At 30.0% G+C, this 25,718-nt stretch overlaps 4 protein-coding genes across 11 annotated transcripts; 3 read left to right on the top strand and 1 right to left on the bottom strand.

Annotated features, from left to right (window-relative positions):
- Positions 1-2,250: 2,250 nt before the first annotated feature.
- AP-1sigma (AP-1 complex subunit sigma-2) lies at positions 2,251-9,460 on the bottom strand. Of its 2 annotated transcripts, XR_016178356.1 has the most exons (6): positions 9,212-9,460; positions 8,954-9,132; positions 8,728-8,836; positions 8,492-8,629; positions 4,438-5,743; positions 2,251-4,283 (listed from the first exon to the last, which is right to left on the bottom strand). XR_016178356.1 is itself a non-coding variant. In XM_015321172.2 (5 exons), the coding sequence occupies exons 1-5, from the start codon at positions 9,212-9,214 to the stop codon at positions 4,239-4,241; spliced, it is 474 nt and encodes a 157-aa protein (XP_015176658.1). In that variant the 5' UTR covers positions 9,215-9,460; the 3' UTR covers positions 2,251-4,238. The 2 variants fall into 2 exon arrangements, 1 of the variants encoding a protein (XP_015176658.1); XM_015321172.2 differs by lacking the exon at positions 4,438-5,743.
- A 1,038-nt stretch (positions 9,461-10,498) lies between these two features.
- Bap60 (Brahma-associated protein 60) lies at positions 10,499-14,015 on the top strand. 2 transcript variants are annotated; one of them, XM_015321173.2, is made up of 7 exons: positions 10,499-10,920; positions 11,126-11,254; positions 11,345-11,520; positions 11,809-12,154; positions 12,247-12,444; positions 12,806-13,064; positions 13,150-14,015. In XM_015321173.2, the coding sequence occupies exons 2-7, from the start codon at positions 11,141-11,143 to the stop codon at positions 13,554-13,556; spliced, it is 1,500 nt and encodes a 499-aa protein (XP_015176659.1). In that variant the 5' UTR covers positions 10,499-10,920; positions 11,126-11,140; the 3' UTR covers positions 13,557-14,015. The 2 variants fall into 2 exon arrangements, with proteins under 2 accessions (XP_015176659.1, XP_015176662.1); XM_015321176.2 differs by having other exon boundaries at positions 10,501-10,920; positions 11,824-12,154.
- Positions 14,016-14,719: 704 nt separating this feature from the next.
- Positions 14,720-19,310, top strand: Dis3 (exosome complex exonuclease RRP44-like protein Dis3). Its single transcript, XM_015321177.2, has 14 exons — positions 14,720-14,920; positions 15,008-15,205; positions 15,309-15,466; positions 15,545-15,732; positions 15,820-16,046; positions 16,125-16,403; positions 16,500-16,784; positions 16,856-17,093; positions 17,433-17,691; positions 17,792-18,035; positions 18,112-18,332; positions 18,444-18,612; positions 18,684-18,959; positions 19,066-19,310. The coding sequence occupies exons 1-14, from the start codon at positions 14,867-14,869 to the stop codon at positions 19,213-19,215; spliced, it is 2,946 nt and encodes a 981-aa protein (XP_015176663.1). The 5' UTR covers positions 14,720-14,866; the 3' UTR covers positions 19,216-19,310.
- Positions 19,311-19,719: 409 nt separating this feature from the next.
- LOC107066511 (neprilysin-4) lies at positions 19,720-25,648 on the top strand. Of its 6 annotated transcripts, none has more exons than XR_016178351.1 (17): positions 19,720-19,877; positions 19,950-20,036; positions 20,628-20,738; positions 20,839-21,202; positions 21,349-21,444; positions 21,524-21,672; positions 21,779-22,047; positions 22,120-22,377; positions 22,455-22,657; positions 22,764-22,943; positions 23,064-23,275; positions 23,382-23,604; positions 23,675-23,851; positions 23,946-24,108; positions 24,342-24,551; positions 24,626-24,743; positions 24,828-24,905. XR_016178351.1 is itself a non-coding variant. In XM_015321178.2 (17 exons), exons 3-17 carry the CDS (start codon positions 20,632-20,634, stop codon positions 25,101-25,103), a joined length of 3,009 nt encoding a protein of 1,002 aa, XP_015176664.1. In that variant the 5' UTR covers positions 19,720-19,877; positions 19,950-20,036; positions 20,628-20,631; the 3' UTR covers positions 25,104-25,648. The 6 variants fall into 6 exon arrangements, 4 of the variants coding, with proteins under 4 accessions (XP_015176664.1, XP_015176668.1, XP_015176665.1 ...); XR_016178352.1 differs by having other exon boundaries at positions 24,621-24,743; XM_015321178.2 differs by having other exon boundaries at positions 24,342-24,566; positions 24,637-24,743; positions 24,828-25,648.
- Positions 25,649-25,718: the final 70 nt, after the last annotated feature.

Here is a 25,718-nt window from a genome sequence, read left to right as displayed (position 1 = left end):
ACCCAGTGATTCTACTTGCCTAAGTAGAAGAATGAGAGACGCTCTGTTCTTCTTTCGGTCTCGGCTTCGCATTCGCGCAACCGAGACACGGACCGGCCGCCGAGTGGCCGCACTGACATCGGCCTTCTGTCCCGAACAGCTGCGCATGCGACACCAGCCGAGCGATCGCACCCTTCCACTGACGTATCATCCTCGGCTTGGTACCACTATGGATATACACCCTCTTATTATGATACAACTTTCTTATTCCTTTTTTCTTATCCTCACCTTTCTCATTTATCCGATAATGCTCATTTTATCCTATTATTCTATACTGTTACTTATTAATGAAAAAATTGCTATTTTATAACCTACGCGATTAGGGAAAAAGAACGTTATTCGAATCATCATTTTTCCCGGGTTACCAAAAATACATCTTCCATCATTGCCCTAGTCGTCACCGTCAACGTAGTGCACGTAGTTGCGCTTGCTCTTTGTCGTCCTATCTTTACCTCTCCTTCTCTCCCTATCCCTCTTTCTCTTTCGAGAAGTCGACTCACAGTCGCGTCCAAACGCGCTCCACCCTGCTGCTGCTTGCGATCAGATGTTCAACATTTGCTTCTTTCGTCATCTCTTGCTTTTTAGGTCCTTTGGGATTTCAATTTAAAACCTATCCAAATATTACTCGATTTTACGTTCCTTTTTTTGTTCTTTCATTCCATATTTATTTGAACACAAAAGAGAAAAGGAAGGACGCGCGTTTCCCGCTTTTCTACTCTCTATTGTTTTATTTTGATTTTAAATATTATCGGAAAATAATCGAATCCATAATAACTTCGTTACTATCGTTCTTTGTGATTCATATAAAGTATGAACGAGGCGTCAAATGAACATCGTTATTGGTCTTTTTTAATGGGTATACTTGTTTGTTGTTTATCGCGCATCTACGAGATCAAATTGGGCTAGTTGATTGTCGAAAAAGGATTAGAGAAACGTGAAGACGTCATCGTTCTCGAACCGTACAATACGACGACAACGGTGACGACGATGAGGAGGCAACGTCGTACTGAAAATGTGTTGAACGCGCCGACGCGCATCATCCACCTCCTTTAGCATCGGTTATTCTCTTAACATTCTTTTCACCTAGCTTGTGTACTAAGAGATTTGATATTCATCAGCACATTATAATGATTATTTTCTACTCGACACCACTTTTATAGTATAGCTTTAGTAACGAATGTAAATTACGATGCTAAAGTAAGTCTAGCATAACAGGATCTATCATATCATTGTCAATATTACTGTGATCCAACACAAAAGAAACGTATGAATGCGAATGAAACTTCCGCGTTAATCGCATGACAGGGTGGTGGTGTTTGTGATTTTTCAATAACGGAACAAGTGGGAATCCTAGAGAGAAATGTTTCCCGTCCTTTCCGAGTATCTTCGTCCCACATTCTTTTTACGCGTTTTTTTAACGACGATCAACGTTCTATTCATTCGTAAGAACCAATACGGTGCCACGTTAGCAATCACGCATGCAACCAACAACCACACACACACGCAGTCATGTACGCACGCATGCACGCACGCACGTGCCAAACCAAGTTGGACGTTTCTGATGCGCTTTATATTGTCCGACGAAGCATAAATTATACTACTCAAACGACCTCGATCTATCTTACAAGGGTAGGATTAGACCTGTAGAATAGACCGATTTTTTGAAAACTCTACCCAATTATATGGGTCTATTATGACCGTGCACTGTATAAGCAGTAAAATCCAATATCTTACTTACTTGAATACTCAATCGTTTTTAAGTAAAAAGAAAAGGGAGAATTTTCACAAACACTTTATATATCAGCTGATAATGGCCCAGATTTGTAACCGCAAAATCGTTTATATCGGACGATTTTCTTTCACTTTCATTTAAATTTTATTTTCGCATTTTCTATTTTTGTTAGTATAAAATATGTTTTATTTTAATATAAAGAGGCTATTTAAAGGGCGAAATAGATTAGTCAAACTTCATTCGTCGATCAGCTTTCGTAACAAGCGGATGTTGCTTAAAGATGAAAATATCAAAAAATAACACTGCCAATAAAAAATATATTTTATATAATAAGAAATATAAAAATTAAATTTAAATTAAAGTAAAAAAAGAAAAGTCCGAGCCGTTGTTAATTTCATGCATAAAGGGATAGGATCGAATCAAGTTTGTTTGATCGGTAGGCAAAGATGCATCGTTTAAGGTGATCAAAACTAATCGAATATATTTATTCTTATATTTGTTTTATTTATTATGGACGGAGCACAAAGCATTATTTGCAATCAATGCAGTCTTAACATAAAATACATACATATTTCAATCTTAACATTGGTAAATGTTTTTCTATTAATTTGCATGTATTTTCTATAAACGTGTGCACAACAGTTGAGCACACACAGTTTACATAAAACGTAAAATATTTTTAAACCTATTTTTGATTACGTTGCAATGAAAAATATCTGCGTATTCGGATAAAGTCAAAACTACGCAAAAAAAAAGTAAACTATTCTTTTTATTATATTTTTCTTCAGACTTTCATATCATGCTCTCGTTTGATATTGTAAAAATGACAATTAATTTTTCACTTACTTTTTTTTAAATGTATGATTAATAAAATCGAAAATATTTTCACAAGACGTCTAAAGATTTCGACAAATTAAATGGCTCTAGGCCATTTATAAATATGTCCTACGAAGCAATTATACAAACTTTACAGAGTCATTCAAATTTCTTTTTATTTCAGCGATAAATCTAATAAATATGCCTTTTTTACGTACTCCTATACCTTACGTAGTTCTACGTTATAATCAACATCGTTTGATGAAGAAAATCGGACCCTTGATAGATATCATTTAATCGTTTATACAAATTCTGTTAGATAATATTTGAATATATTTATATTTAATATTAATTTTATGTATGTGTGTACGCGCGAGCGCCTATTAGTGTTTTTTTCGTGCGTATATATATTTATTGTCATTATTAAATTGAAGAATATCTTCAGCATACAGATAGATCCCACTTTAACAATTGAATTCAAAAATGTTCTTCTGCTTCTGATTATTCATTTCTCTCATCAGCAATCTAATAAGTGTGTGTAATATAGTTTAAATCTGTTTAATTTAAAGAAATTTTGTTAAAAGAGAGACATTTTCGTTTTGAAGAAATGTCGATAATTCATAGAGCAGGAGCTACCTGTACCCTAAATATTTGAATTAGAAACAATCTTTGATACCCATATTTGTGCTATTCCTTACGAATAATTATTTTCAATACGTTAGAGAATTCAATATTATTTTCCTTTCCTTAGTTCGTCAAATAGATTAAGGATATGAAAAATTTAATGAGAACATTATAACATGAATTAACGAGACAATGTGATGGAAAATGTGATGTATACTTGGAATATACATTTTATGGAGCATACAAATGGAAAATATCTGATATTTACTGCTAATAACTGTTATTTACTGCTATGAAAATCGTTAACAATGGCCTTAGATATAAATTCGTTTCTGTAATTAGCAACAGTATAATACTAAATAGTTGAGTAAACATAAAATCTGTATAACTTGAATATTATATTATATACACGTTTACACGGTCTAACTAAATGTAATTGTGCACCCAAGGTTCAACAGAGCAGTCTGTTCAAATGTAATCATTAATTATTCGTATAAACAATATAATAATGGTTCTCCAACAATAAGTACATTTTACAAATAATTCATCAGTCATTGGATCAGCATGAAAGATAAAACGTAAACAACTTGAAATATTATAATAATGAATTAATATAGATGATATAATTCATTGACAAGTCTTCCTTTACCTGATATGTAACATTGCTACTTGTAAAAAAGCAATGTACCTAATTTAGAAAATACTGACTGGTGACTTAGTAATACGTATATTACGCTATTCTTTAACTTAATTAAATCTTTGAAAAGTGATAATCGTAGAATAACATATTTCTTGTTAAAATTTGTTAAATAAATATTATTTATATATACATAACATTTAAAATAAATATTATATATATATATATATAAATAACATTTACTAAAAGATTTTTAGTGCGTTATTCATTCTTAATAGTTTAAGTAAAATAGTAGCTTACACATAAAATGCAATCAATTTCCTGGAATGATAGGACATTTCTATAGAATGTCTTGCCAATTGGAAAGAAAAAGTAACTCCTGAAAAAATATTATCCTAATCCGTGATCTTCGAAAAATCCTTGCGGGGTCTCCTCCTGAAACATAAGCAATGTGAATAGTTTTGGAAAATTTTTTGGAGTACTTTGACATAATATATGAATAGGGATCAATTACTTTGATGCTGCTTCCTATTATAAAGTCTATATAATACTATAATCACAGAATATATATGAGTAAGCAAGCACGTACCTACTTTGACTCAAGTTATCTTCTTGTTGCAGCTTCAAATGATGAACTGAACCCTTTTCATATAATCAAGTAATTTTGTAATCATTTTTATTAATAAAGTGATGTGTATAGTGCACGTTTATATACAGCGCCTAAATTTTTAAGCTTAGTTTAAACAGTTTTTCTTTAGCATGCTATAGGGCACCTCACATATATTATTATTAATTGTGTTAATAAACAAAAATCTATACAAAACGAACCATTATTGGACTGAGAACACAAATGTTAAAATAATATTTTTTTTTATTATTATTTACTCAATATATTAGTTTTATTTCTTATTTGAACATTTGAAAAAATTTCTAAATCACAATTTGTAAAAAAATTGAAGCGCGATTTGTCCAAAAATTTCTTAACGTTATACATTTATGAATTTATTACAAATACATTCGATGTTCTTGTTTCACATTGAAAGATCAAATCTTATTGCTTATACTATACGCTTACGTAGATATACATACATATAAAGATGATTCCAAATTGTACTTATTTACTATTAAAGATATCTATCTAATTTGTGTATACATATAAATTATTCTTTCTTTCTTCCTTCCTTCCTTCTGTTTTTTTATCTAGTTATACCACCAAAATTCTAAATAGTTTCTTCCGACATATAACGTATATGAATACAGATTTTGTTCGAAAATTTCTTATGTTCTTCTAAATACGTATGAGATATTATTGCCACAGTTATAGATCGTCAAAATCTACAGGATAACTATGATATAATATTAATACAAGTGAAAAATTCTGATTGTAGAATATAAAATTTGTATCTTTGAAATGTTATATTATTTTGTACCACTTTTCAATTCTCATACTGCACAATCTGTTGGTACAAAAATATGACATTATTTTTCAAATTTGAAGGGGAAAGAGAGTGAAAGTGAAAGTGAAAGTGAAAGTGAAGGTGAAAGAGAAAGAGAGAAAGAGAAAGAGAAAGAGAAAGAGAAAGAGAAAGAGAAAGAGAAAGAGAAAGAGAAAGAGAAAGAGAAAGAGAAAGAGAAAGAGAAAGAGAAAGAGAAAGAGAAAGAGAAAGAGAAAGAGAAAGAGAGAACTGAACGGCGAAGAAGAGATTAATCTATGTAGAAAATCTCTTGTGATAAAGTTGACACATATGATGATGCACACGACGACATAGTTCTCAAGGTGAATTTTTCGATGCAGATGTTCATCCAGGTAGAGTCATTTCTGGCATGTAGAATATATAAGAATGCAGCACCTATAAAAGCCCTATCTCCCGCAGAGCACCTTCCACAGCTTCATCCTTCCACAAAGAAACAAACGCTAACTAGTTAACGCATACTCTTGCGCAAATTAATTTGTTAACACTTTTTACTTTCATTTCTACAACATCATACAAACTATTTTATCGATTTTCAATCGATTCTGATAGTACAGCCAAAATAAATGTACTTCTATTATTCTTACATATTCATTATATTATGTTTCTTAACATACCTATTATTATTTTATGCACTCACAATGTTTACATTTATATCAGTGCCGTGTGTACACATTTATATATATATAATTATAAATACTTTAAAACAATTAATACTAACAGTCTTTATATGTATCGGTGGTACACAAGATGGTACACAAAAACTATCACTATAATATTCACAAGTTAACATTTCCAATAATGATGGTATAATAAATATGTCTCTTTTAAAATAATATTTAACTGTATATTTTTTTTTTAAACAATTATAATAGCATTAGCATCATATAAAGTAACAAGCAACTAAAAGCTAATAGTGAATAAAATATTCTCATTGGGATAGGTAAAGAGTTTACGTGCAATTTATAAATAGTTGGTAACATAATTTCTATCGTCTGGTATAAACGTTAATAAATTTATTATTGGAATACAATAACAATACATATGCACACAAACACGCGCGCATATAAACACTAAATTGAAAGAATAACAAGAATTCATTATTTATTAAATGTCCATAATACATATTGTCAAGAAAATATGTATAATTGGCAGCATATCCATAGCAATAATTTTCACGTTTGTCAAAATATTGCCATAAAACTACATAACAAATGATGTTAAATTTTTTTCTCAAAGACTCCTGTTATTAACATGAAATAGTAACGTTATTAATAATGGAAAGAGAGAAAAATACTAGTATATATTAGATACTATAATATTTTCCTTAATATTATGGCAATACTGTAATGTATATAATAACAAGGTAAGCATGCTTATGTTCGTTAACAATCATTGAAATATCAATAAAATAATATCAAATATAATGGCAAGCTTATCATTGCAACAAAGCAATAGAACGTTACTAGACCCAAACAAACTAGAGGAGAAACAAAAAAATCTTTCTTTCATATTCTACCAAAACTAAAATCAGTTTATTATTACATGAAATAAATTAGTAGCCTATACAATACATATATGATGCTAATACAAGAATAGTTGTTTTACATTCTTGTGAATCAAACTGACTAGATACAATACATTGTATATTATGCAACTTCCCTTATTATTTCTATGATTTATATATCATCTCTAATATATGCTTTGTTATCTCTCATAAAATATGTACATCATTTACATGGCACATTAAATATAAATGAAAACATAGTTTCTGCCTAGGTTACTATTATATAATTAGTTTATGTTAACAACAGAACATCTTTCATTGATCTTGGCACACCATAATTGACTCGTTGAGAATCTTCTATAGATAAAAAACGTATTTGAAAAACACATGGTCATGCAGTAGAGTTTACTTCCATGGAGATGCTACCGCATACACAGTATATAGTATTGTCATAAATAATTATATAAAATCTCGCTATACAAGCTCGCTTAAAATAATCAATTAACAAACACATTAAGCAATCTATGCACGCAAGATTAGCCATTAGAATATTTACTTCTCCATATTTTACTAGATTAACTCAATCATGGATAAAATATTTCTTAAACATGTTTATATAATTACTAGTTACTGTATAAAATAAGATAAGGAACTTAATATGGTTCTCAAAATAACCTTTCATCTACACCGATTCCATAAATTAAACAAAAATAAAAAGTACATAAATAGCCAAAGAATACAAAAAGTATTATTATTTAATAAGAAATTTTCAATTAATCAAAATACAGGAATATTATTTTATAAAATACTATAAAAAGAAAAAAATTAATGTCAATTAAAAATTGTTAAACGTAATTAAATTTTACGATGAATATGTTAAATAACAAATTCAGCCAATAAATATTGATTTCGACTGACTCGTCGTTTGTACTAAAATTGTAAGTCTACCTTTTATAATAGTATTGAATAAAACAATGAATCATTTGTACGCGAAGCATGTAAAATATTTTTTACGACTAGCATGATTAATGAAACAAAAATAAGAAAAATGTATACTTTCATTGTCATTAATAATAATATCGCAAAAAATATAGAGAGAATTTAAATTGCTATTATTATTTGATCTTATAGCTTCTGATGTATATTAAAAATTTCCCTATTAATTTATATATTATAATCGCTGTCAAATTATTTTTTCCTAATGCAATAGGTATTAAAAAAATATAATTATTATATATCTAAAACTGTTATATCAAAAATATATATGTATATACCACGTTATTATATCAATAAAAAAAAGATAAACATGCAAACCACATTTGCATCACAGTTTTAGTAGTATTTTTTGCATAGAAATCTTGTTCTTTTGTCTATCATTTAAAAATTGCATATTACTCTTGTTAGAGATATTACACAATAACTACTACTAATAAGAATAGTATCCATGGATCATTTAAAAGTGCAGCACTAGTTAAAGTTAAGTTTATTATGCATGTTTAATCAAAAATAACATATATGTATATAGCTAACTAAAGTTTGAACAAATTTCTATATATGCTACACGTTTAAATGATCAACGTATCACATTTAGGAAAAAACAGTCACACGAACACATTGTCAAAGAAGAAACATTACAATTCAATGGGTACATCTCCATAACTAACCTCCTGTAGTAAATCCTGAGCTGCAATGGCTTTCAATACATTCTTCTTGCTTGTTTCTTGTATTTCTCCGCCAACTAATAATTCATCCAATATATAGTATGCCTTTTCATAATTAAAAATTATATCCAACTCGCATACCTAAACAAAATATACAGTAAAACAGATGCATGCGTGTTGTATATGTAAAAATAGTTAACAAAGAAGATGAAAGGAGAAATTTGGTAATTTCTACTCACACTACCAAAATATTTATCCAATAATTCAACATATCGATGTATAATTTCTAGAGTGAGCAATTCATTATCATTTTGTTCTATTGCACAACAAAAATACAAACTTGCATATCTAAAATGAAATATTATTATTATTATTACTATTATTATTTCTTTTTTACAAAAATCAGAATATTCTAACAAATGGCAAACTAAATATATACTGAGTGTTAATATAAGTCAGAGATACCTTTTATAAACAACTTTGACATCTTTCCACTCTAAAAAGCTTGACATTTTTGGTTTCCGGGCAAGTATTGTCGTAATTAATTCTCTCGTAATCTTCTTCTTCAATTTATCCGGATGCGCGACATACCACTTTTGCAAGCGTAGCTTACCTTGACGGCTGAACAACAACATAAATTGCATCTAGAAAAATAAGAAAGACAATACTACGTGTAAAGAAAACTTTCTTTTCCAATATTTTCTTATGCAGAGATTAACGCACCATTTTGTGCAAAATATGTTATGTACTGTATGTTTTCAATATACTGTAAATTTCAATCACAAAAGCACTATTTATTTCAAAACGACAAAAGGCAACTTTAATTTTCATTCGACTATTTGTCGTTTATTACTAATGAGGTTATTGCATAATAGACAAATATAAAACTAATCACTTAATCACAAAAGGGAACTTTCCCTTTATCTTATGGCTGACGTACGCTTACGTCGCCTACATTACAGACAGTGATCCCAGAGACTTTAGTTCGTCTGATCGACACAGGGGCGGAAAATTATTATACGCCCCGGGAAAAATTTGAATTCCAATAATTTCTCGGATGAGATTTTCAAAATCTGGAAAAAGAGTGCAAGTTCCAACTTTTTCGAAGTTGATGACCTTTTTCTTTTTTTTTTTTTTTTAGTCTTCAACTCTTGAAAACCGGAACATCGAAAATCGAAAATCACTAGTTAAACCCAAACTTATTAAATTTGATGACTGAAAAAAAAGGTCATGAAGCTTTCAAAATTCAAAATTGGACAGGGATAATTACCGTAAAATCGTACGAATGGGATCACTGATTACAGAGATCTATTAACACGACTACACGACGTCACTTTAGAACTTTTATTCTTGTTAACGGAGTCTGCATTGTTGGCACAATATGCTTTTCAATTTGAAAACTCAAAATGTTTATCAATATCCTTTTTTATTTTTAAGAAAATAATGTCTCCTAGTAATGTTATTATTTTAATATGTATAATATTAATTAATATATATATATATATATATATATATATATATATACAGAAATGTTGAAACAGTAGGATATAAATGTATATATACATTATTTTTTGGAAATTTGATTATAACAATCTAGGGACAATACTTAAATAGATAGTATATATATGTATATTTAGTTACTACAAAATATGGTATGTCGAAATAGGGATGCATTGTAATGTTGATATGTGTATAAGTATGAATGCTAACATGTTAGTTAACGTAGAAATCGTCTTAAAATAAGGCATGAGTTAAAAACGCGATTAGTCTTTTCGTAAATGATCATTGTAATGATATGTAATTGTTTAAACTTATTATCTTTGCATCACCTAATAGTCTAATTGTAAGATAATCAAAAATACGAGGAGTTAGTGTCAAGTCTAGTCGAATGAATTAACATGGCGGTGTGATACGATGTTTCCAAAATATGTAATAATAAATAAGTTGGTACATGTAATATTTTTTTTAAAGAAATCCTTATAACTATAAGCTCTTATAAAATCATATCACAAAATAAAAAAAGAATAAAGTTTATTCAATATTAAATCCTATTGTAGATAAAATTCAAATAGGATACTAACTAGATGGCGACATAAGCAATGTCTCACATCTCAGAATTTAATATGGAAGCTTCGTATTAGCGTTATGAGTCCTCTGCTATTTCTTATTACTTGTTATTCAGTTTGTGCCGTTGCATTGTGTACATTTTAAATTATTTAAATGTATCTGTATATATTAGAAATTTAAATATTACACAAGTATATAATGCTTATATATAATGTTTAAATATGGAGATTTTTTTCATGTGTTAGCCTCTTTTGAAGTGTTTTTATGATTTATTCTTTCTATTGGTCACATCTATTTGTAATATTTTAATTTTAAATAACTTTCAACAATTATAAATCAAATAAATCGGATAATTTGTGCTGTGTGTGAGTAGTCTTGTATATTTAATGTAGAAAAGTATTTAAGTGCTATTTAGGTTATGTTTGTAATCCATGTATGTATATTATAGAAAATTCTCAACTATTTACTTTAATCTACAATATTGTATTGATATAGTTCAAAGACTTCTGGATTCAGAATAGTACCAATAATAGAATAAAAATATTGAAATATATTTTATTTTGAATGCAGAATAGATAAGAAAATATGGCGCAAAGATTTCCTGTTCCGAATACAGGAAATAATGGTCCTCCACCACAACGGTATCCTCCTTCATCTGTACCACCAAATCTGCGTCAATATTCAGGACCAAATTTTCCAGTAAGTGTCTAATATTTTTAATGTATCCTTATTTGATATCAAAGCAATGCAGACACATGGCTATAGATTTTTTTATGATTTTACATCTAGATGCAACAAAGATCTGGATTTACACCTCCTCCGCAAATGAGCAACACAGCACCAGGACCAGGAGGAATAATGAGACCTAATCAGCCTTATACCAATATGCGTCAAGGTCCAATGCCAACGCCTCCTGTTGGTAAAAGAAGCGCCGATCAAAGAATACCTTTATCCCAGCAAAAACCGTATGTAATAGATATCGCCTGTAATATACACTTTTTCATTTATTTTAATAGGAAAACAAATACGCCTACTTTTAGAATAATTGTTTTACATACATTTTTTTTTATCAACATTACTTTGATATAACATTATACCTATAACGGTATACCTATAATCACTAATTTACTCATACACGATTGATCTCATATTTCTCTGGAAAATCAGGAACCATACATGTCATCATCACGCTGCCAACAAATTTGTACACACATTGATCCTTGAATCTGTAATTTTTACAAAAACTTATGTAGGTATTTTTGGAACAGTGACTTTTCACATTCCACATCCAAGAAGAAAAAGAAACTTGCTGACAAGATATTACCTCAAAAAGTACGAGATCTGGTACCAGAGTCCCAAGCTTATATGGATTTATTAGCATTTGAGAGGAAATTGGATGCAACTATAATGCGTAAACGTCTTGATATACAAGAAGCCTTGAAACGTCCAATGAAACAGAAACGGAAGTTACGCATTTTTATTTCCAATACATTCTATCCAGCAAAAGAAGCAGCTGAGGGGGAGGAGGGTTCGGTTGCTTCTTGGGAACTCAGAGTCGAAGGCAGATTGTTAGATGATACTAAAAATGATCCCAACAAGGTATAATATACAATCCTTTTGCATTAACAACATTTTATATTTTATATTCTTGTTGGTAATAACATTTTTCTTATATGTATATTGTGCAACAGGTGAAAAGAAAATTTTCGTCCTTTTTTAAAAGTTTAGTTATTGAATTAGATAAAGATTTATATGGACCAGATAATCATTTAGTTGAATGGCATCGTACATTAACTACACAAGAAACTGATGGATTTCAAGTCAAGAGACCCGGAGACAAAAATGTTCGTTGTACTATTCTTTTACTTCTCGACTATCAACCTTTACAGGTATTACATATTTTCATATTATCCACATCTGTTTTTCTATCTATATAGGAGCATTCCATGTCAGTTTAAACGTGAAAATTAACTTTTTTCATTCTTTGATTTTTTTTTACTTTCTCAAAAGTACTATTTCCTATTTCACAAATTTTAAACTTAGGTTAGTTATATCTTAAAAATGAGTGGTTGAAAAAATTTGAAAAAAATCATTAAAATGTCTCATTAATAACATAAAATTTTCAGCTGAATCGAAAGGAATCAGCTGGAAAAGTGGCCGATTTTACATGGAATGTCCCATATGTATATCATTTTCTCGAATAAATATTTCAAATATAATTATAATTTACATGTGTATTATTTGTTGCAGTTCAAATTAGATTCACGACTTGCACGATTATTAGGTGTACATACGCAAACTCGGCCTGTTATTATTTCAGCACTTTGGCAGTATATCAAAACTCATAAGCTTCAAGACAGTCATGAACGCGAATTCATTAATTGTGACAAATATTTAGAACAAATCTTTACTTGCCCCAGAATGAAATTTGCAGAAATACCACAAAGATTAAATCCATTATTGCATCCACCTGATCCCATTGTGATTAATCATGTTATTAGCGTAGAAGGTAAGTTCAGTTAAAAATATACTTTATTTAAAACAGTATATGTAAACTTTTCTATTTCTAAATCTATCTATTAACTTTGATTTAGGCACAGAAACTAAGCAAACTGCGTGTTACGATATAGAAGTTGAAGTCGATGATACATTAAAAACGCAAATGAATAATTTTCTGTTATCGACTGCAAGTCAACAAGAGATACAAAGTTTAGATAACAAAATACATGAGACCGTTGATACAATTAATCAATTAAAAACGAATCGTGAATTTTTCCTAAGCTTTGCTAAGGATCCTCAACAATTTATTAACAAGTGGATTATATCTCAAACAAGAGATTTGAAAACTATGACAGATGTCGTTGGAAATCCAGAAGAAGAACGCAGAGCTGAATTTTATTATCAACCTTGGGCACAAGAAGCTGTTTGTCGTTATTTTTACACTAAAGTTCAACAAAAACGAGCCGAGTTAGAACAAGCACTTGGCATACGAAATTCATAAAACTATTACAAAATTGTCTATCAATACAATGGAGTGTAGAAAATATTTTCACGATAATCTTTAGTTACAGTTACTATTACATTTGAGTTTTTCGTAATATTATATGTAAACTACAAATGGACTCTTTTCTCTCTCTCTCTATTTCTCTCTCTCTCTCTCTCTCTATTTCTCTCTCTCTCTCTCTCTCTCTCTATTTCTCTCTCTCTCTCTGTTTTATTTTTCTGATTGTGCGGTTTAAATTATACAATCAGTGATTATTAAACATTGATATATTTATGAAGTGAATATGTATTAGAAAGAGAGACTTATTTATATAAATACGTATATTACGTATATTACTGGAATAAGATCTTTTTAAATGAATTATAAAATCTTATATTATATTATATATTTGCTGCAGTACTATTATCACTAAATCTTTCACATAATGCAATTAATAAAAATATTGATACAAATGTATTACACATATTTTGTTTAAATACGTTTTCAATTTACGAAATTTATTTTGTCTCATTTAATTGTTGATAATAAATTAATGTGAGCCATTTTAGCTCTATCTTGCGGTGGTCACAGGAAGCAAATTCAGTCGCAATTGTTTTACTAGCAGTGTTGCCAATCGACAAAGAACATATTATTCATCTATTTATCTATTCTCTCACTCATTTGAACTTTAATTTTTTAATTATTTGTTCATTCGTTTTCTTACGCTATTGTACTACAATTAAATAGGGATCCTATAGGAGGGATGCGCCATGTACATTGCTGGGGGACCGGAACTCGATTTTGCGCGCGAATGATTCAAACATTGAAATAATTATGAAATAATGAATTGCATCAAATACAGAAAAAAATGAACTATATTTAATGATAATTAAAAATTTATATTAAAATAGAATAGGTTACACGAAAAAATTATTATAAATTCAAGCGGTCCCCAAAATTTTCAGCCAATGGCACATGAGCTGAATATGAATGGCGCATCCCTCCTACAGGATCCCTAATAAAGTACACCATGTTCTTTCAAGTTCACTTAATCTTATTCGATTACCTATCTTCTTTTAACCAGCGTGCTTAAGCAGTACCAACCTGCCTCAGCTCGCCGCATTATTCTTTTGATACGCATGCGTAAACAGTTTTTTTTTACAAATTAAGAGCTTTTAGTTAAACAATTTAACTACAGGTGGTGCTAATGTGGTCTTGATTTTTTCACGTGTATAAATATATAATTCAGTAACCTAAACAGAAGATTTTATTTTTCTTTAAAATACAATTAATTATGTATTAATGAAATATCTAATATTATTAAAACAATGTTAACGACAAAAGTATATTTTAGAAAGACTAAAGGCGGAAATATTTTTAAGGTATAACGAATATATGTAAATAATTCTTACCACTATAATTATGCTTTTTTACATAAGATTGTGAATTTGTTTCTTTATATTATTTAGACTGTTAAGGAACACTACTTGCGGGATGATCTTTGGTGTGGTTCCAAAATCTGCAAAGAAACTTCTAACAATGTTACAAATCTTTGCAAACAAAAAGATCGAGAATGCATACTAGATGATGAAGATACCAGTGCAAAAAGCACATTTTTTTCATCACCATACTATCTTGTATTGGATACTAATATTATTTTACATCAAGTAAGCCATCCGTAATCTGTTTAATGTATTTTGTCTTTTTTTTGTTACCATTTTAATAGTAAGCATTTCATTGGTTTGAAATTATATTTGTGTATCTTTTTAGATTGACATATTGTCAGAAAATGTTTTTTACAACGTTATTATTTTACAAACTGTGTTAAAAGAAGTACAACACAAAAGTCCAATCGTTTATAAAAGATTAAAAGAAATCATTGCCGATGTTAAAAGAAGATTTTATATTTTTGTCAATGAACATCACAAGTAAGTCATTTATATTAAATATAACAATTATTTATACCATTTATGTTATAATTCATTCATTTTGTTTTATTTGCGAAGAGAAACTTACGTGGAAAGAGTACCAGGGGAAAATATAAATGATCGCAATGATAGAGCTATACGCGTTGCAACAAAATGGTACAATAAACATTTAAATGTTAACGGACATAAAGTTTTCGTTGTTTTATTAACAGACGATGCGGAAAATAAAATGAAAGCTATGCAAGAAGACATTCCTGTCTATTCTAGTAAGATACATTGTTATATTTAAACGAATGAAATTAGATTATTGTACATGTATATAATATTAAAAGAACATAACATAATTTGTGTAGTGGAAGAATACGTTCAATCATTGGAAAAGTCAAATTTTTTGCTAGACAAATTATCTAAAAGAAATTTTCAACTGGAAACAGAAGGACGAGAATTTTTTCCATGTCATTTGCCACCTTCTGAATTACATTCTGGTATTAAGAATGGAATATATTTTCAAGGAACATTTTCCGCATCGAGAGAAAATTTTCTCGAAGGAAATGTGAATGTAGATGGAATAGAAAAATCGGTAAAAAAATCTTGTTCGTAACATTTTACATATTCTATTGACAACTTATTCGTTCGTTATGTTTTTGGATTATATTAGATACTGGTGCAAGGTAGAATGGGGCTTAATAGGGCCATCGACGGTGACATCGTTGCGGTTGAACTTCTTCCAGAAGATCAATGGTCAATTCCCAGCGATATCGTATTACAAGATGAAGAAGATACAGATATACCAGACATATTAGATGATGAAAAACAATTAAATAATTTGTTTAACGTAAAAGACACCGAAAAAACCCCAACAGGGAAAATAGTAGGAATTATTAGAAGAAAATGGAGACAATATTGTGGTATCTTAAATCCAAGTATTATTCAAGGGGTAATTATATCTGTATCTGTTATATCGATAAATTGTTTTATAATTATAATTTATTTCTACGCAATATATGTTTATCACTTGTTATATATTATTTAGAATGTAAAACATCTTTTTATACCTGCTGAAAGAAAAATTCCTAAAGTAAGAATAGAAACTAGGCAATCGGAATTATTAAGTAAACAAAGGATTATAGTAGCCATAGATTCGTGGCCAAGAAATTCGAGATACCCATTGGGACATTTTGTACGCGCTTTAGGTAACATTGGCGATAAAGAAACGGAAAATGAAGTATTGCTTTTAGAGCATGATGTTCCACACAGCAGATTTTCCGATGCAGTACTTAGCTTTCTTCCAAAAATGCCATGGTCTATTCCGGAAAACGTAAATATGATTGATTTTAGAATGATAATGTTTTCCAAAATTATCTTCTAACAACTTTTTATAATATTTAGGTTATCGCGGCAAGAGAAGATTTGAGGCATTTAGACATTTGTTCCGTAGATCCACCAGGGTGTACTGACATTGATGATGCTTTACACTGTAGATTATTACCGAATGGTAATTACGAAGTTGGTGTGCACATTGCAGACGTAACTCATTTTATTAAGGTTGGAACAGCTTTGGATAAGGAAGCTGCCTTAAGAGGTACTACAGTCTATCTAGTTGACAAAAGAATCTCCATGATACCAGGTACGGAATCTAATGTATTGATGGTTCGGAAAGTCGTTTCGTTTTTCTTTTGTAAAAATGAAGATAATTTTTGCTTCGAGGTTAAACCTAAACATTTCAAGTGGTTATAAATAGTTGAATTTGATAAATTTAACCTCTCATCGATCTCATGTGTTACTATTTGTAGGTTTGCATAAACTAATGCCATTATTGCGTTAGCAAAAAACGAAACGATTTTCTGAACCACCTAATACTTGTTTTATAATATATAATCTTTTACAAAAAATAAAAATGTATTATTATTCTTAGATTATTGATATTTTTATTTAAATATATTTATTTATATTTATATCTATACAGAACTACTAAGTAATAATTTGTGCTCTCTAAGAGAAAATGAAGATAGATTAACATTTTCTTGTATATGGGAAATGGACTCTGAGGCAAATATCATAAATACCAAATTTTGTAAGTCAGTAATTAAATCACGTCGTGCCATGACTTATGAAGAAGCTCAAATTAAAATCGATGACGTCAATCAGAACGATGTAATTGCCGAATCATTAAGAAATTTAAATAATTTTGCAAAAAAATTGAAGAAAAAACGAATGGACAAAGGGTAAGAGAGAATATATACATTGTTTCTCTCTCTCTCTCTCTCTCTCTTTCTCTCTCTCTCTTTCTTAAACGTATTTGAGATGATAAATTTTAATTTTCAGGGCTTTGACTTTGGCATCACCAGAGATCTATTTGCGAGAAGATAACGAAACTCACGAACCGATTGATGTACAAGTAAAAAAATTAAGGGATACAAACTTTATGATCGAAGAATTCATGTTACTCGCGAATATTTCAGTTGCTCACAAAATTTTTGCGGAATTTCCAGAATGTGCGATGCTTAGAAGACATCCTGAACCATCGCAAAAAAATTTTGAACCATTGATTAAAGCTGGAAAAAATCAGGTAAGATAATAAATTAATTATATATAAACTTACATATATATTTCTTCATACGTATTTTCTGTATCTATTATAATAGGGTTTTGTAATAAATACAAATAGTGGAAAAGAATTAGCTGAATCATTAGATAAAGCGCAAAAGGAAGATAATCCTTATTTTAATACTATGTTGAGAATTTTGGCAACAAGATGTATGTTGCAAGCAGTATATTTCATCAGCGGAATGCACCAACAAAATGAATTCTATCATTATGGATTAGCTTCACCAATATATACGCACTTTACATCACCTATCCGTAGGTAGGTATTATGTTAAATATCTATTTTTCATCTTTAGATATATACATCATATAGTGTAATTTAATTCACTAAATCAATGATACCATTACATTTGATTTTATTTATTTGTAGATATGCGGATATTATCGTACATCGTCTCTTAGCAGTATGTATTGGAGCAGACGTTACTTATCCAGAATTATTGGATAAGCAAGAAAATCATAAATTATGTTCTAATTTAAACTATCGAAATAGGATGGCACAGTATGCTGGTCGAGCATCAGTTGCATTAAATATTCATGTATGTATACATTATTAGCATAAAAACATATATATATATATATGCATATACTAATTATTTCTATCGTTTAGTTATTTTTCCGAGAAAAAGTCAAAGATGAAGAAGGATATATTCTTTTCGTACGAAAAAATGCACTACAAATATTAATTCCAAGATATGGTTTAGAAGGGACATTGTATTTAAACAAAACTGAATCATCTGTTAATTTTATATATAACCGAGAGGATCATTCTCAGTCATACGAAAATATAACATTTCGAACATTTGATCCTATTGTAGTGCAGTTAAGTTTAGATAGATCGAACGTTCAACATGAAAAATTGATTTTCAAGCTTGTTAAACCAGAGGTAAATATTAAAGAAAAAACAATACAAAGTATATCTAGGAACGATCATTTAATTCCACTTATTTTTTCAAAATTTTTTAAAATATATTTTTCATTTGTAATTACAGATTCCAGGTTTCAGTGTTCCTCCAATAAAACAGGAATTAGTTGAACAACAACCCATTTCTAACGTAGAAATAAACGAAGCAAATGCAACGGAAAAAAGAAAAAGTTCAAATGTTTTACAAAAGAAACAGAAGAAAAAAAAGAGGAACTAAATTGAATAAAATATATATTTTTTTAAAATTATGAGTATATTTTTATCCAAAAAATATATACACAAATTGTAATAAATATTTATAATAATTATGTATGTGATGTTATATCGTTATTGCTATTATTATCGTACTTTTACATATATTTTGGCCATAGATATCAAAATCAAGTTTTAAGAAAATCCAACTGGAATATTATTACATCAAACAAACAAAAAGAGAAAACATCGACTTTTTTCGAATAAATGTTGATGACCGAATTATTAATCTAAAAATAAATATTCTTTTTAAAAAAGTAATTTAAACGATTTGATCGTTACGATAAATATTTATAATAATTGTAAATCATAGCAATAGAAAGGGAAACAGGTAATAATATGTTCGAAGGAGTTTTGTACATATAGAATGTGAAACACGTCGTATTGCGTTATTAGACGATAACCATTAGTTATTAGGGTCGATTGACAAGAATAACTCGACGTAAGGACCATGTTAAAAGACTCGTTAGAGTGTGCGTGCGTATATACAATAGTAATCACGGTCTTCCGAACGTCGTTGTTCATCGTTATTCACGGACTCTAGACGCATCAAGAGTGTCAGAACAAATTTACTTTTACTAACAGATCTTTTGATGCTTGTCCTTGATATCGTTTACTCTATCGAAGGTATTTCATTTAGAATTTGGTGTATCTTTTTGGCTTGCAAGATCATTCAAAGTCGTCTTTATACTTGTCCAGGCAATATTCGCTCTTATTCTTATCAATGTATTGAGTGACAGCAATGAAGTTGATGCATTTTTTACTTTGGCATTATCTTGCATAGTGGTAAGTATTTAAATTAATAAAATATATTTTAGATTAGAAAGAAATTTTAGCGATTTTTCAAATAACTATTAAAAGAATATTAAGATTACGTATATAGCGAAATAATGTTACATATAATATTTATTATTCTACTATTAATATTATTATTAAAATAGTATTATAATAAGTATCATATCAAATTTGAAAATATAATTAATATTGATTTTGCGTGATTGTGTAGTAAAATTGTGTATGCGTGGGTTGAAAATACGTTAAAAAGTATAATTTTATACGATTGTTATAAAGTTGTGTCTTATCAGATGAGTGGGAGCAGAAATTCTAAGGTCAAATGGTCGGACGACTATTTTGCAAATTATCAAATAATTATTTAATGAAATATTTATTAATTGTAAAAGATTACCGCATGCGCATACATTATCATTTTCAATGAACCATTACTACAACCCTTATATTTAATTGTTCATCTATAATTTACAATGTTATCTAGATTAAAAAATAGTTTAAATATTTTTTACAAGATATTTATCCTTGTCAAGCAAAACTCGTCAAGCTTGTAATAAATCATTAAAATTGATAATTTTTTTTTTAAAGTAAAATGAGGGCAAACAATACGAGTCGATACAACGACGAAGATTTTTTCAGCGATGGTGGCCCTTGCCCAACTTGTCGACTTGCTATTAACGAAGAAACCGGTAGACTAAAGTGCGTAGTTTATGAAGTTAACTCTCGATTTTTTTGTTCTTTATTAATTTTTCTTCTTTTTTTCTTCCCTCCCCCAATCATCATTCTTTCAATACATCAGATGGTGCACAGAAGGCGATGATACTTGGCGATTTCGCGTTAGATTAATGTTATTGATTCCTGCGGTGTTATTACCGATCATTATAATTTTCATAGCTTTATCGCGATCACAAATTACCGATAAATTAGCTCATCACCGTACATTTAGTCCGATTCGCAATTCTCAAGAACAGACGAAGAATAATTTTGTTGAAAATCATAATGCCTTGGTCCGATCATCCGAGAGCAAAGAAATACAGCAATCTCTTGATGGAAATGAAGATGAAGATGAAATTCGTATCTCCGAAATTCAGACAAGTTACGTACCGCCAAACGTTCATTTTTTAATACAATCTTCGAAACGACGCAAGAGGCATACGGATGCGGTAATGTGCATATATTGATATATTATAAATTTATTGTGAAATACATTTTATAATAGAAATTCGGCTAAAATTAGATCAAATCTCATTTGGTATTTATTCATTTATTTATTTATTTTATTTACATTAATTTATCTTTTTTTTTATAGGAAACGACGTTGAAAAAGAGTAACGATTACAATGCTATCAAATCGATCGATGAAATACGCGAGAGAATCCTACCTAAGGAAAACAAACAAATAGTTGTAAGTAGGAAATAATGATATTAGGAAAAAGTTAGCAAATCACATATTGTAGCGAAGTTTGAGATTGATTTTAACGCAGATAGCTAGTGGTGGGGTCACTCAGAAAAAGCACATCGCAGGTACGTCGAACGACGAAATGGATTATTTTCTACTTGATTATAATCCAGAATTAGAATTTGACGAGCCCTATGCATACAGCGATATACAGGATTATGAAGATTACTCGAAGTTGGTACATCCTTTTCTCATTTTCATCCTACGTTTATGTAGCAGCCTTTCTAATCGCATTCTGCGTTCTGCGTTCTGCGTTCTACGTTATTTGTTCCACGTGAAGAGAGGAAAAGACAGCTGCGGAAGAGAGAGAACAATTAGATTTCAAATCATCGAATCAAAAATATCGGAACATTAAGGATGAGAGGGATGAACGATCGCACGAACGGATGATCGATCATACCGAGCGAATTAGCACTTATTCCGTTTCTATTGGCAACGTTTACAGAAGATGGCCTGATAATTACGATCATCGCAATAAACACGATTCAACAGATTTCCATGCTTTTTGGAAAGACGAAGGCAACGCGAAAAGCATCAGAGAGGCCCAAGGTATGCAAAATATTGCATTTTTTCGCATATTGCGTTTTTATATTATTAACAACTGACGCTTATCTATTTTAGCAAAAATAATGTTAGAATATATGGATAAAACTGCCAATCCGTGTCACGATTTTTATCAATACGCTTGTGGAAACTGGGAAAAACGTAATCCCATTCCAAAGGACAAGGCAGCCTACGATACCTTCGAGATGTTAAGAGAATCGTTGGATATTGTTTTGAAAGAATTGCTCGAAGATGAAGTTCCACCTAACGTTCAATTAAATACCGACGATGCAACGGTCAAAGCAAAGTATCATTTTCAGAGTTGTATGAATTACGGTCAGTTCAAATAAACCTAGATAAAGTATTCATTTCCCGTGTTTAAACGATTAAATGCATTAATCAAATGTGCCTAGAGATCTTGGAGCAGCGTATGGAACAGCCGGTGCTACAACTTTTAGAGGAACTCGGTGGCTGGCCTATCTTGAAACCTGATTGGGATGCCGATAAATTTGACTGGTTGCTTTTGGTCGCACAGTTGCGTCTATACAATAATAATATTCTTATTTCCGAATGGGTTGGTCCAGATATTAAAAACAGTGACCAATATGTTATACAGGTGGGAATCGGATGATACAAGAGACTTTAAATTTTGCTGATTATTTAAATATAAGTATAAATATGTAATTATTTGACATTAATGTTTTCTTCGATTTTTCTCGCAGTTTGATCAAACGTCCCTTGGTCTTCCTACAAGAGATTATTTTCTTCAACCGTCGAATATGATTTATTTGAATGCTTATAAAAATTATTTCATTAAAATTGTAACCCTTCTTGGTGCTTCTTTGCAAAATGCTACTGTTCATGCAAATCAATTGATAGAATTTGAAACAAAACTCGCAAAGGTATAATAATATTATTATGAATAACTCACATTGTATAAATGATATATGCATATGCTTGTCAAATGTTCTTGCATTTACATAAATATATATAATTCATTATTATGAATATTTTTCTCATAGATTACATCTTCGCCGGATGAAAGGCGAAACGTTTCTGAGCTTTATCAAAAAATGACCATTGCTGATTTGATATCGATTGTCCCTCAAATTGATTGGCACAAATATCTATCGATCGTTTTAGCTCGGCCTGTGGATAATTCTGAATCGGTTGTTGTATTTGCGCTACAATACATTCAAGATTTGGTCTATTTACTCTCAGAAACCGAACCAAGGTAAAATATTGAAATGAAAAACTGCTATCCGTTCTTACTAACGGATACTCATTAACAAAATGTGAAATTTTAACTTAACTTATTGTCTATCGTTTTATTTTTTTAGAACTATAGGAAATTATCTTTTATGGAGATTCGTACGACACAGAGTAAACAATTTAGACGATCGATTTCAGGAAGCTAAACAAAATTTTTATTATATTCTCTTTGGAATAGAACAAGCTCCTCCTAGATGGAAGAATTGTGTATCACAGGTCAATGCCAATATGGGTATAGCCGTTGGTTCAATGTTCGTTCGAAAGTATTTTGATGAAAAGAGTAAGAATGACGTAAGTTATTTGATCATGTGAAAAAATCTTAATTATACAAAATAAAAAATAAATATACCACTTTTTGTAGACATTATCCATGACACGAGAGATACAACAATCGTTTAGGGAATTATTGAATCAAACTTCGTGGATCGATAAAGAGACGAAACGATTGGCTAGCGAAAAAGTTGATGCTATGCTTTTAAGAATTGGTTATCCAGATTTTATATTGCAACCATATTTATTAAATGAACGTTATAAAGATGTACGTTGTTTACATTTACTTTCGATTGCATTATCCTGTAGAAGATGCTATTAATATAATATTCTAATCTACTTTGGTTTGATATACTCTTCAGGTTGTAATCCATCCAGAAAAATACTTTGAAAATACGTTAAATATTTTACAACACTTGACAAGAGTGGAACAAGATCGTCTTGGGAATTCAGTTAATAAGACTTTATGGAATACCGCACCCGCAGTCGTCAATGCCTATTACAGTCGCTTCAAAAATCAGATAAGTCAGTCCCCTTTTTAATATTATCTCATTTTTTTATTAGATTTTGTTTGCACCAATTGGCTTTTTCTTCAAACGTCCATTCTTATGGACGCAAGACATTTAATTATAAAAGTACGTAGAACCTGGTCTTTACGCGTTATAAGTCATAATCCCGTATACGGTCACAAATTCAATAGAAGAATGCCAATAAAATTTAGCACATTTCTCATTTATTTACTTGCTCCCCCATCTCAGTGTTTCCAGCGGGCATACTACAGCCGCCCTTTTATCACAGATACTTTCCAAGGAGCTTGAATTACGGAGGAATCGGTGTAGTGATAGGCCACGAAATTACTCATGGTTTCGACGACAAAGGGAGATTATTCGATAAGAATGGTAATCTACACAGATGGTGGAAGAATGAAGATATTAATGGCTTTCACGAAAGAGCAAAATGTCTTATTGGTAAAATATTCATTGGTATCTCATCAATATTTAATCCATCTAGAAAATACTTCATTATCGATAAAAAAGTTCAGCTATATTTCAGACCAATATAGTCGCTATACAGTAAGCGAAGTTGGCGCACAAATCAATGGCATGAATACGCAAGGAGAGAATATCGCCGATAATGGTGGTATCAAACAAGCATTTAGGGTAAATACTTTTTCTCTTTGAAATATGATGGATGTTATAAGAAATATTGATACATATTAAAAATAAATTAAAATGACGATATAGGCTTATGAAAGATGGTTGTATTTAAATGGCGACAAGGATGAGACTCTGCCTGGTATCAGCGCGACCGGAAAACAATTGTTCTTTTTAAATTTTGCTCAAGTTTGGTGTGGTTCAATGAGACCAGAAGCTGCTAAAAATAAATTAAGAACTGCTGTCCATGCTCCTGGAAAATTTCGCGTGATTGGTACGTTGTCAAATTCAAAGGCTTTCGCGGAAGTTTTCCATTGTCCTCTTGGTACACCTATGAATCCTGTCAACAAATGTTCAGTTTGGTAACGTAGCAGTAGACAATTATCCAAAGTAAATTTTCAAAATAGATCATAGATTGCTTTTATCAATATATCAATATATTTTGCAATAAGTTATCCTTTATTCAATGGGAAATATATTTATTAATTCGATGTAGTTCGCGTTTATTTTAGAAACCAAATGAATGTTAAATTAGAAGAAGAGTAAAAAAACAAATAGAAAAAAAATAAGCAAGTTTTCTTTTACATTTCATTAGAAAAGCAACGAAATCACTTATTTTATGTCTTCAACAATGCGCTCATTCATTTATATTTTCTCTTCTTTAATATTATACTTTTTTCTCTACTAATGTTTACAATTTTGTACGAATAATGAAAAAACATTCCATGTCGCTAATGAAATATATTCTATACACGTTATTATAATGTTAATTACTTTATTACGTAATACTCACAGCGGTTCAAAAACGCACGAGTTGTTTCCACGCAAGTTATACACATAAAGAATTTTAGGTAAAAACAATAAAAAATTTATATACATTCCTTTATAAATAAATATAATATGTATATCTATATGTGTTTATATATGCGTATACATATAAGTGAGTTTTCCATGAGTTTTCAGTATGCGCACTTAAAAAAT

The sequence above is a fragment of the Polistes dominula genome, unplaced genomic scaffold (genome assembly GCF_049000335.1).
Source record: "Polistes dominula isolate Pdom_NZ unplaced genomic scaffold, Pdom_raw_medaka contig_24, whole genome shotgun sequence".
Taxonomy (NCBI): Eukaryota; Metazoa; Arthropoda; class Insecta; order Hymenoptera; family Vespidae; genus Polistes; species Polistes dominula.
Note: the sequence above shows the minus strand (reverse complement) of the source record. Positions and strands in the feature narration are given on the sequence as shown.

Coding starts and splice junctions, on each gene's coding strand:
- Bap60 (XM_015321173.2), top strand. CDS start 11,141: ATGGCGCAAAGATTTCCTGTTCCGAATACAGGAAATAATGGTCCTCCA. Junction 11,521..11,808: donor CCTTTATCCCAGCAAAAACC/GTATGTAATAGA, acceptor AAACTTATGTAG/GTATTTTTGGAACAGTGACT. Junction 12,155..12,246: donor CTAAAAATGATCCCAACAAG/GTATAATATACA, acceptor ATTGTGCAACAG/GTGAAAAGAAAATTTTCGTC.
- Dis3 (XM_015321177.2), top strand. CDS start 14,867: ATGTTAACGACAAAAGTATATTTTAGAAAGACTAAAGGCGGAAATATT. Junction 15,467..15,544: donor TTTGTCAATGAACATCACAA/GTAAGTCATTTA, acceptor TTATTTGCGAAG/AGAAACTTACGTGGAAAGAG. Junction 17,094..17,432: donor AAGAATCTCCATGATACCAG/GTACGGAATCTA, acceptor ATATCTATACAG/AACTACTAAGTAATAATTTG.
- AP-1sigma (XM_015321172.2), bottom strand. Junction 8,837..8,953: donor GTCAAAGTTGTTTATAAAAG/GTATCTCTGACT, acceptor ATTTCATTTTAG/ATATGCAAGTTTGTATTTTT. Junction 8,630..8,727: donor TGGATAAATATTTTGGTAGT/GTGAGTAGAAAT, acceptor TATTTTGTTTAG/GTATGCGAGTTGGATATAAT.
- LOC107066511 (XM_015321178.2), top strand. CDS start 20,632: ATGAGGGCAAACAATACGAGTCGATACAACGACGAAGATTTTTTCAGC. Junction 23,276..23,381: donor CTCTCAGAAACCGAACCAAG/GTAAAATATTGA, acceptor TTATTTTTTTAG/AACTATAGGAAATTATCTTT. Junction 24,567..24,636: donor TATTGGTAAAATATTCATTG/GTATCTCATCAA, acceptor GCTATATTTCAG/ACCAATATAGTCGCTATACA.